At 36.8% G+C, this 12,163-nt stretch overlaps 1 protein-coding gene across 1 annotated transcript in view; it reads left to right on the forward strand.

The window, feature by feature from the left end:
• NUP107 (nucleoporin 107) overlaps positions 1-10,609 on the forward strand; it is a 29,401-nt gene extending 18,792 nt beyond the window's left edge. Inside the window, exons 18-28 of the mRNA XM_060777485.2 lie at positions 1,007-1,076; positions 1,555-1,673; positions 2,439-2,477; positions 2,839-2,989; positions 3,242-3,348; positions 5,814-5,916; positions 6,043-6,203; positions 6,880-7,005; positions 8,159-8,272; positions 8,789-8,956; positions 10,314-10,609. Of these exons, the coding sequence (XP_060633468.2) occupies positions 1,007-1,076; positions 1,555-1,673; positions 2,439-2,477; positions 2,839-2,989; positions 3,242-3,348; positions 5,814-5,916; positions 6,043-6,203; positions 6,880-7,005; positions 8,159-8,272; positions 8,789-8,956; positions 10,314-10,421 (1,266 nt within the window). The 3' untranslated portion in view covers positions 10,422-10,609. The remainder of the gene's footprint in view (positions 1-1,006; positions 1,077-1,554; positions 1,674-2,438; positions 2,478-2,838; positions 2,990-3,241; positions 3,349-5,813; positions 5,917-6,042; positions 6,204-6,879; positions 7,006-8,158; positions 8,273-8,788; positions 8,957-10,313) is intronic.
• Positions 10,610-12,163: the final 1,554 nt, after the last annotated feature.

Consider the following 12,163-nt stretch of genomic DNA (forward strand, 5'->3'; position numbering starts at 1 on the left):
ATACTAATAATAAATGTAAGGAAACCTCGATCTTTAAAACCCTAAGCAGTTTATGTCCTGCCTACCTTTGCGGCTGCATTTTCCCTTATGAACCAGTGCAGATCCTAAGATCTGCCAGAGTGGCCCTTCTCACACTCCCACTACTGTCAACAAGCATGGTTAGTGGGGACGAGAGAGGGGGCATTCTCAGTGGTGCCCCACTCCCCCGCTCTTGAACTCCCTCCCCAGGAAGAGTAGGCTAGCACCCACTCTGTCCACCTTTCGCAGGGACCACAAAACCTGGATGTTCCAGTGTACATTTAATAATGATTAAGCTGCTGTCTATGAATGGCCAGCCCAAACTGACCATTACAGTAAACTCAGCACTTTACCCCACCCCTAGCCCCATAATCTGCATTTTTGCACAAGCCCTCTCCAATTTCTGAACTTGCTCACCTTATCCCTGGTTCTGGTTATGGAGGCTTGTCTTGTTTCATTTTAATGGTTGTTTTTATATTCTGCTGCTTTAATTGTTTTAATCAGATTGTTATATGTGTGTTGTATTTTTAAATGTGTTTTTAGCTTTTAACTTTGTTGTGTTGGGCTTGGTCCCACTTGTAAGCTGCCTCGAGTCCTTCCAGGGAGATGGTGGCAGGATATAAAAATAAAGTTGTTATTATTATTATTTCATCACATTATTATTATATTATCACATCCTTTTTCCCTTCAAGTCCAGGATAAGAGCCACTTCAGTTTCAATATCTCATACATATGACTTAGATTTCAATATGCTTTTTTTCAGTCGGTCAGTAGCCTTTATTTTGGTCAGTAAACCTTCGACTCAAGTTAACTTATAATAATTTACATTTGTAGGGATATGCTTTTTTTAATCGCACAAAAGAACTGTCCCTTATTCTGTGGTGCAGCACAATCCTTTTCACACACAAAAACAAAATATGTGCCTTGGCTATGCATAACTTAGTATGACTAACTATATTGTGTGTTTTCTCACAAAACCGTTTTTCAGAGAGTCTTGGAGGAAAATCAAGAGCATTACCATGTGATTCAAAAGTTCGTTATCCTGGGAGATGTGGATGGTAACATTGCTTTTTTTATAAATCTCACTTTACTGCATTTCTTATCGCAGCTCTGTGATTCATTACATGTGTGACTTCCTTCTATTTGCAATTGGAAATGCTACCAATTGATTTAAAAGAAATCTGTAATTCCTTATACTCTGTATGAGTGGAGTGTGGAGGCAGAAGAGAGATGTAGTCATAAATGATACATAAAGCATAATTGGATTGCAGCGTTAGTATAAAAGCATGTCTTTGTCTCCTTCTTGCCTTTTGAAGCATGGCCATATATTGTAGCTTCTATGTCTTCACTGTCACATCTACCTCAAGGTTCTCTAGTAAGTTATTTAAATATGAGATGACTTCTTTTATCTTGGTTGCATAATGATGCAGTTGTAATCAATATACGGTTCCTGTTAAAGATTATATCAAACACTACAAAACACTTTTAATATTGGTTTCATGCCACCATTGTAATTTGAAACTTGTATTTTGTCAGGTTTGATGGAAGAATTTAACAAATGGCTGTCTAAAGACAGAAACAAGCTCCCAGGGCATCTGCTGCGGTTCATGACTCACCTCATTTTATTCTTCCGCACTTTGGGACTACAGACCAAAGTAAGCTCATTTTAAGAAGAATACAACATTTATGTTCCTTTTCCTGTAAACTATTGAGCAGGTTTAGAGGGGTTAAAGTGGGGAGAAACAGACAAGAATATATGAATCCCAGGAACATTTCCTGGTGGCTCCTTGCCCTTCTTCAGTTTGCTTCTAGATAATAGCAGGCAGTCATTATAAGCAGTCATTATTGCACCAAAGCAGTGCAGAGTTAAAACAAATGTGCTAGATTTTACTATTTGCTGGCATTGTAATGCACCTCTTAAGTACAGGTTTGGGGTGGAAAAAAGCTTGTTTCAATATTACAGCTGTTTCTAATGCATTTTTGAGTGCTGAATTATGAAAACACAATAAAAATCTCATACTGCACACAGTTCCTTCACACACTTCATTACTAATTTCATTCAATCGCATCTGACAATATAAAACCGTCAAAGCAAGTTGCTTCTATGGTTTGCTCCAAATCAGAAGTTATAGAATGGCAGATCAAAAGTAATACTACATCATTACTCTCGCCATTATGGGGAAATTTGGCCTCTTTGTACCTTGTGATTCAAGCATAAACAATTATCAACTATAATCCTATAGTTGATAAACAATTATCAACTATAAATGATTGTTTCTCAGTTGGACTTAATTGTATATCTTCAAAAGTAACATGAGAAATATAATTTTCAGATTCCCATAAAAGATAAGAAAATGCCAATTTTAGTTTCCATCCTTTAAATTATTGTATTAAACCAGATGCTGTTTTTCCCCATTCAGGAGGAAGTGTCTGTTGATGTTTTGAAAACCTACATTCAGGTAAGCCTTTGAATGTGCCTTATAGCCAATAAATAAACTTTTAAACATACTAGTAATATTTTTGCTTCTAAGAATGGGAGCGTATGTTGATCATAAGAAGAAAACTAATAAACAGAACTTTGTAACTATTTTCAGCATATTTACATAAGTACAACCACTTACTGCGTCAGTACGCAATGAACAGGCCTATTTATAACTGTAGTCTGCCATTAAAATGTAGTTTATCTAAAATATACCTGCAGAGAATGCATCCAGTTTCTTTACCTTTTTTATCTCATGTAAATGTACAGATACTGTACATAGATGAAATTAATTCCATAATAAACTCATACTGTATTTAAACTTTTGTTTTATGCTGCAGAGGTTAATATGTGAGAAGCACACAGATCTAATAGCATTTTATGTAAGCCACTTGCCTCAAGATGTAGCTATTGCTCAGTATGCTGTGTTTTTGGAAGATGTCACTGAGACTGAGCAACGGCACCATTGCTTGGAGCTAGCAAAGGAAGCAGGTAAGGAATAGTGTGGTTAATTTATTGAGGAACAACATTCTCTAAGGCAGGCATGGGCAAACTTTGGCCCTACAGATGTTTTGAAGTCCACAACACCTGGAGGGCCAAAGTTTGCCCATGCCCTACTCTAAGAGAATGTTAAGTCTTATTAGTACTCCTCATTCAGTGTACTCTTTTCCCCCCTCCTTAGTATAAATCCCCTCTTGTTTCTTCTTATGTAAGTGTTGTACATTTTTCCTTTTTTAAATGCAGGTCTAGAAGTTGCAACTATAACAAAAACTGTTGTCGAAAATATTCGGAAAAAAGATGCTGGCGAGTTTACTCACCATGATCTTGCAATAGACACAGGCACAACAAAGGTGAACAATAGTGTGGAATTCATTTTGCACATAATATAAATATTGCTAAGAGGAAAACTCAAGCACCAAGATTTCCTGATTGTAGTTTCTTCTCTTTTTTGGAGTCCTGAAAGACACGTATACTCGTAATATCTAATACATTGTATATCTGGAACTTCACACTTACCATAAAATTACAATTGTTGCTTATAAGGAATTTCACTTGCATGGTGTAATGTCTACTTGGCCTAACAATTTCTAGTCCTGGATGGTTGCCTCTTTTGCCATGCCCTATGGCTCCTGTTCAAATCCCTTTACAGATTTATTTTACAAATAGTTATTTTAATAGTAAACTCCTATGTTCCAGTCTTAAGGAAGCCAGTCAAAGCCAGGTTTAACTTCCCATATATACTCGAGTATAAGCTGAGTTTTTCAGCCCTTTTTTCAGGCTGAAAATACCCCCCCCCCCCCCTCGGCTTATACTCATGTCAAGGTTATTTATTATTTTACTCTCTTATTATTAGTAGAAGTAGTATTAGTATTACATGTATTATTGTAATAGGCATCGAATTGTGCCATTTTGTAAGCCGCCCTGAGTCCCCCCTCGGGGGTTGAGAAGGGCGGGGTAGAAGTATACGAAATAAATAAATAAATAAATTATTTTACTTTATTTAATATTATTATTATATTTCCATTATTTTATTATTATTACATTTTTTATTTTACTCTGTTATTACATTTATTATTTTACTCTATTATTATTGGAAGGATATGTAAGCACATTTACATTGAAGAAGGTTAGAATAATGAATTGTTGTAGGTTTTTCAGGCTATATGGCCATGTTCTAGAAGCATTCTCTCCTGATGTTTAGAGTAATGGTTTAATCAGAGTTGGGCAGTCTTACCGTAGACTACAGTTTTATGTAAATATTCAGAAACTTTTAATCTACTGATGCCTCAGTTAATGTGATTTTATTGGTATTTATTTTTATTTTGAAATTTACCAGTAGCTGCTGCATTTCCCACCCTTGGCTTATACTCAAATCAATACGTTTTCCCAGTTTTTTGTGGTAAAATTAGGTTCCTCAGCTTATATTTGGGTCGGCTTATACTCAAGTATATATAATACTTCAACTTTGTTTTCATCATATACCGAACGGTTGTTGCTTTATCAGGTACCATTGCTTTGTTCCAGCCTTTCAATAATAATATTCAAACTGAGCTAACTTTCCATCACTCAGTTCAGATACTAAGAACACATTCACTTCCCTCGGACCTTCACAGCTGATTCCTTAAACTGCCTTCCCCTAATGGACTTCCTTATTTTTTTTAAAGTTATTCTCTCCAAAACTTTTACACTACTCCAGGTAGGCAGCTAGTTCTTCCATGAGAAAACTATTGATGTCCCTCATTTTGTATTGCTTTATGCGAAATGTACTTTTTAAACATACTAGTGTATCTACCTGGCATTGCCCAAGTGTCAGAGAGGTCATTGCCCCCTTCTTTCTTTCTTCCTTCCCTCCTTTTTCTTCCCCCCTTCCCTCCCTTCTCCATTCCTTTCTCTTTCCTTCCTTCCTTCCCTTTCTCTCCTCTCCAGCTCTGAGAGGGCCTACTTCACAATCTCCCCATGGCAACATGGCTCTCTTTGTGGCTCTTTCCTTCCTGCCTAACTTTCCCTCATACACAGATTACCTTTATTTCCCAGTGACATCCTAGTGAGGGCCACTTCGCTTAGCAATAGCCAATCCTTCACCTAGCAACAGCATTTCTGGGACAGAAAGACATATTTTGGTTTTTTATATGTATAGTTACTTTGTTGAGAATTTTACAGCAATTTATGCTTAAATGGACTCTTTGGGACATCAATCTGTACGCCATATTTTAAAACTATTTTTACTAATGATGTGGGTGCAAATGCATCTTTCCCTATGAGGTACCTCTCTTATTTAAAAGTACTCAAGCCTAATGCCTTTCTGGGAAGACAAAGGTTCCCACTGGGTTTTCTACAATGTTGTAAAATCAGAACAGTAAAAAAAAGAACAACATTCAAAAACAGGGGAATTCCAGACAAGAAACAATCAGAGCCAGCTAATCATGTCCCAACAAAGGATTCCCCCAAGCAGGAAGCAGCCAAACCTTGAAGCTGCAGGGCTATTCAGTGCTTATCAAGTTGATCAATTGCAGCATTCACACGTACCTCAAATAGAAGAAGAGATCTTTCTCCCACCCTGGTCATTCCATAGATATATAAACTCCACTTGACTTTTTCCCCCACAAACCTCACAACCTCTGAGGATGCCTGCCATAAATGTGGGTGAAATGTCAGGAGAGAATGCTTCTGGAACATGGCCATGCAGCCTGGAAAACACACAGCAACCCAGCGTTGTTTTTTGTTTATAGCTTTGCTTATATCCTTGAGAAGTTAGTGAAATACATTCATTTCCTGCATATATGCTGACTGTGAAGGATTTCCCCCCCTTTCCCAGGAAGATCGATTGAAGATCGACGTGATTGACTGGCTCGTGTTTGATCCTGCTCAAAGAGCTGAAGCACTTAAACAAAGCAATGCTATAATGAGGAAATTCTTGGGTAAGGCGGTTAGAATCATTAGTTTGACAGTTAAGATAAAGCATCGTGAATCTGAGAGCAATAGCTCTGTTACCAATTTTATTTCTCAAAGTGATAATCGACTGCTTTAAATATTATATTTTGCAGCATCTAAGAAACATGAAGCAGCCAAAGATGTGTTTATAAAGATCCCACAAGACTCTATAGCAGAGATATACAATCAGTGGGAAGAGCAAGGGATGGACAGCCCACTTCCAGCTGAAGATGACAACGCCATTAGAGAGCACTTGTGTATTAGAGCATATTTGGTGAGAATGTGATTTGGGGTCCTGGGAGATCTGTCTCCTATTTCCAGGTGTCTAGGCATGTTAATATTATTCAGTCATGAGAGAAATAGATATTAGCCAAGTGTATGGATGTTTTCTAAATTGCCTCATGTTCCAGAACTGGGCCCTAGCACTGTAACTTCATGTAATGCTAGGACTGAGCCTGGTCTCATATTGAAAGTTAATCCCAGTATTATATTTTTGGGAATGTGCTTATATCTTCTTTTAAATATGGCTAAGAAATTAGTTTTGATTGTGTTTACATTTTAGATCATATTTTGATGAAACCAGTAAGAAGATGTATTTTCTAAATTGGCTAGATCAGGCATGGGCAAACTTGGGCCCTCCAGGTGTTTTGGACTTCAACTCCCAGAATTCCCAACAGCCTCAGGCCCCTTCCTTTTGCCCCTCAGCCACTTAAGCCAATATAGAAAAGGAAGGGGAAGAGGTCTGAGGCTGTTGGGAATTCTGGGAGTTGAAGTCCAAATCATCTGGAGGGCCAAAGTTTGCCCATGCCTTGGCTAGATGTTCAAAATGTCTGGTTGTTGCAGATAATCTTGATCAGGAATCAAGACCAATTTGGTAGACACCTTTTTATATATCACTAAATAATTTTCCAATTACTAAATGAAAATAAATATGTTTTGCCCCTATTTAGGAAGCCCATGAAGCCTTTAACGAGTGGTTTAAGCACATGAACTCCATGCCACAAAAGCCTGGCCAACCCGCCCAACCGAGTTTCACTGAAAAAGTAGCCCATGAACTTAAAGAAAAGAAATATGAGGTAAATAGACATTAAAAAGTAACTCTGTTTTATTGTTGGCTAAAATCTACTGAAATGTTTATGTTATAGTGGTTGGAATGTCAGACTAAGGCTTTGGAAGACAAGGGTTCAAATCTCCACTTAATAGGAAACTCATTGCATGATCTTTGGCAAGTTGTGCTCCCTCTGCTTAAGAGGAATGGAGTAGCAAATGTTCTTTGGCATACTATTCCAATGGATTTCAGTTGATTAATGAGGTTTAACTAGCACATAGTATTTATTTATTTGTTTGTTTATTGATATCCCACTTTATCTCTCCATGCAGGGACTCAAAGCAGCTCACAATTAAAAACATTACAACTTAAAAAATATATAAATATGCAATAATAAAACAGTAGTACCTTTATATATTATTATATATTTGCAGTAGTATTATATTTAATATATTCATATTATATTACAATATAATTATATATTATTATATTTTATTAGTAGTAGTATTATATTACATTATATTATTATCAATTTTATATGTATATATAATATATTATTAGCATAGCACAATATTAGTATTATATATTATTATATTGTATTGTACCACTATACTGAAATATTAATAGGAATATTATATCTAATATATGACAAACAATTATTATATTACTATATATTATTATATTGCACTATTATATTATACCACAGTGTATATAATAAACTACCAGTATATTATAATATTAATATTATATAAATTATTGTACTATATCATAAATTATAGTATATATAATATATTACAACATTATTAATAATATATATACATATATTGTTACATTACAATGTTATTATTTCTATATATTATTATATATTGTATATATTAAGGGGCTCCCAAGTGATGTTGCAGAAGACACAATGGAGTTGTGTCTTCAAGGCTGCCTCCTCTTCACTCTGTATAACTGTAATTAGATATTTCTTGTGGGCAGTTTTACTCTTAATGGTCCAGCGCAGTGTGGATAATTATATAGGTTTATTAATCTGGAACATCAGCATGACTAATAAAGGAGATCTAATAACTTGAACTGCCATTCCCTCTCAGGTTTGTTCACGTATTAAAGTAAATACCACAAAGCAAGGTTGTGTTTGTGTTGTTTTCACTTTGTTTTTTTGTTTTTTGTTTTTTCAGGTGGATTATGGTATTTGGAAAGGTCTTTTGGATGCTCTGTCAGCTGATGTGAAAGAAAAAATGTACAACGTCTTGTTGTTTGTGGATGGAGGATGGATGGTTGATGTCAGAGAGGTAATAATGCGTACATAGTTATACCATAGAAGTGATTTTAACACAGGCATGAGCAAACTTTGGCCCTTCAGGTGTTTTGGACTTCAACTCCCACAATTCGTAATAGCCTACTGGCTGTTAGAAATTGAGAGTTGAAGCCCAAAACACCCTGAGGGCTGAAGCTTGCCCATGCCTCTTCTAACAGCAAATTCAAAACCATTGTGTTGATTTTTAACTGTTCATATTTTTGTTTACTATGGATTTGCTTCAATGTAATTGTTCCATTTAAACATTGGTAAACCTATCATAGGAATAATACCTTCATAGAGGGATAAGCTAAACTAACTGCAGTCCACATACGCTGCTTTGTTATCTTGCCTTACAACAGAGAACCATACTGTGGCTAATTTGATAGTACATTTACCACTTGTCATGTTTTGTTATGTGTGAAATAGACAGAAACTGAGTATAGGTCTTGTATGAAATAATAAAGGACACTGTTGCTTAACATTAAATAATCCCTGCTTTCTCATCAAGGATGCTGAGGATGATCCTGAGCGCACTCATCAGATGACCATGCTGAGGAAGCTCTGCCTGCCAACCATGTGTTTCCTCCTCCATACAGTCCTGCACAGCACAGGGCAGTATCAGGAAGACCTCAGGCTGGCAGACCTGATTGCCTCAGATCGGCACAAACTCTATACGGTAAATAAACACCAGAGAACTCTGAGCCAGGGCTTCTTAAACTGGGGGTTCCAACCCCAAATGGGGTTGCTTTAGTTCAGTGTAGTCTTTGCAGTGTGTTCTGCAGAAGATGCTTCAGCTGTACTTCATAAAAAAGGAGAATCAGCCTGTTCAACAAGCTTGAAAAATGCTTGATTTTTATTTCTATTTACTATATCTATATATTCAGGATCACATTAAAAGTCTTCTGGGTGGAAAGGGGTCTCAAGTGATTATTATTATTATTATTATTATTTGACCAGTCATATGACCATTTCAAAATACAACACGAGTAAAAGACAAAGCAAAAAGGAAAGGACAGCAGCTGACCTTCTGTTTACAGTCAGAATCTTATTTTCCTGGTTCTTCTTTCAGGAAATGTGTTCTTTTCTTGATAGCTTTCAGAATAAAAAAGCTTACTCTGATTATGGTGGATCTTTCCTGTCCTTGCAAGTGGGAAAGTTTAAGTAACTCTACTTTCTTTTTTCTTTCTTTTTTTCTTTTTTTGTTATGGAAAAAAATGAATAGAAAGCTTTGAGTGAAAGTAGTGGAAAACAGGCAGAAATAGCAAGCCTATGTGTATTAAGTTATGTAAATGATAATAATTTGTACTCAATGTCAAAATTAATTGGTTGAATGACTAAGCTAGATAGGCATGTACACAAATATTGTTACTTGATTATATCTGCCACAATTTGCTTTTCTGTTATGTACCATAACCAAAATAAACAGTTTTATTTAATAAAATAAAATTAAAAAAATAAAAGTAACTCTTTCAGCCCCCTCCCCCTTTTTTGTTTTTTGTTTGTTTGTTTTTTGTTTTTGTTTTTTTGAGTTTGAAATGCTCTGCTTGGCTATTTAGTTGTGAACATCTACTTTGTAATAAGTGCTCCTTTTGCACCATTTTCTCTCTAAATTGTAAGGAAAATCACATGGCACATATGGATCTTGTGCCTTTGCAGCACTTCATTAAAGAATCTAAGTTGAGCAGTTTTTGCCCACTCTATTCCTTCTTTAAGGAATCTTGCCACAATTCCTCTCAGTGATAGTAACACATAGATTGGAAGGTTTTGGCAAGTTTTATGAACAAGATGTAATGACCCATTTTTGCAATTATTGTGGATACTCTCTTCATATTTAATGTGCTATGGTAACTTGATTCCTTGGTAATAAACGCTTATAAAGCAGGCATGGACAAACTTCGGCCTGCCAGGTGTTTTGGACTCCAACTCCCACAGTTGTGGGAGTTGAAGTCCAAAACACCTGGCAGGCCAAAGTTTGTCCATGCCTGTTATAGAGGCATCTGTAACTTAAGCAATTCTTCCCTCTTTTCCTTCAGGTGTTTTCTAAGGATGAACTTCGGAAACTGCTACAGAAGCTAAGAGAGTCTTCCCTTATGCTTTTGGATCAGGGCCTTGATCCTCTTGGATATGAAATTCAGTCTTAACTGTATCTTTCTAGACAATAAAAGTGTTTAATGGTGGTGTAAGAAAAGGAGGACGAGAGTCTTTGAATTCAACTTCCAAAGTGTGAAATGGAAATGTTTTAATGATGTTACAATACATTCACGCTAGTATCTTGAAATTTTGTATATGTAAAGTGACAACAGATTAAAATGTATTTTTCTCAATAAAATTGCAAATGGACTGGTTTAATTTATATGAACATTTATGGATATGAACGGAGTCGTTTCAAATTAAATAGCCTTAATTGCCGGACTGTGTGGTTGGACCGAGATTCGCCAGCACAGATATAGGCCAATGCACTACTATGATGAACAAAACACTCTAGCTAAAACACTTCTGAGCATTGGGTTGTTGTAGTTTTTCGGGCTGCATGGCAATGTTCCAGAAGCATTCTCTCCTGACATTTCGCCTGCATCTATGACAGGCATCCTCAGAGGTTGTGAGGTCTGTTGGAAACCAGGAAAATTGGATTGATACATCTATGGAAAGTCCAGGGTGGGAGAAAGAACTATTGTCTGTTTGAGGTAGATGTGAATGCTTTAATTGGCCACCTTGATTAGCATTTGAAGGCCTGACAGTTTATAGATGTGGCTTATTCCTGCCTGGGGGGGATCCTTTGTTGAGAGGTGATTAGTTGTTCCTGATTGTTTCTTGTCTGGAGTTCCCCTGTGTTTGAGTTTTGTTCTTTATTTACTGCTATAATTTTAGAGGTTTCTTTTAATACTGGCAGCCAGATTTCTGAGCATTGTTATATCTTTTTATATGGTACAGTACTTGGGAACTTATTTGGGTGTTTATTTTAGGTTCTCCCCAGGATGGACTCTTGCCTTTTGCCACTCTTCTCAGAGAATGAGATGGTTCCTTTCTTGGTAAGAGTTAATTTTGTCCCAGAAAAAAGGAACCAACTCCTCTGAGTAGAGTGGCAAAAGCCTTTTGAAGGTGATGGTCAAGTGTGGTGTAATGTAAAATCACGCGTAGTTCACTTTTTTTCAGTCCACACACTCTTGCCAGAGAAAGAAAATATGCCATGCAGATGAACAGTAAATAATAAGTAGTTTACTCTTTGTAATGCAGAACATCATTGATCCGTTGCATCAACTCACATAATGTCCTTTTAGAGAGATTTAAAATGGTGTTTCTTTGTCCAGGTGGATAAACTCCTTCAGCAGCTCATGAAGTGAGAGCACACTCCAAGCTCTGTCTCTCTCTGCTTTTCTTTTCTAAACTATCTCTCTCTGCACCTGCATAGCTCAAGCCTGAACAAAAATGTAATAGTATCCAAAAGTCCCAGGAGCACACTCTAAACTGTCTCTCCCTGCTTCTCTGTAAGCACCTGCACAGAGCCAAAACTCCCAGACTTAGCTAACTCAATGGATGTAGCCCAACATCCACATGCACAATGGAGGACCAAGAGCAGGAGGAGGAAGGCTCCCCACACGCAATACAGGCAGTCCCCGAGTTGCAAACACCCGGAAGAGTCATCATGCAGAAAGGGGGTCTCTTGCTGAAGCTTTCTCACCAATCCAGGCACATACTCCGACTTACGTACAAACCCGATTGTTTGTAACTTGGGGTCTGCCAGTACTAGCCTTCCAGGTCTTTTGGGAGCTTCAAGTGGCCTAAGAACATTTAATAGAATACCAAGTCTGGAAACTTTGTTTGTTTTAATGCAATACAACTGTTTTGGTTTGCTCCTGACACGATCAATGAATGGCCCGGCATT

Source organism: Anolis sagrei, chromosome 5 (assembly GCF_037176765.1).
Source record: "Anolis sagrei isolate rAnoSag1 chromosome 5, rAnoSag1.mat, whole genome shotgun sequence".
Lineage (NCBI taxonomy): Eukaryota > Metazoa > Chordata > Lepidosauria > Squamata > Dactyloidae > Anolis > Anolis sagrei.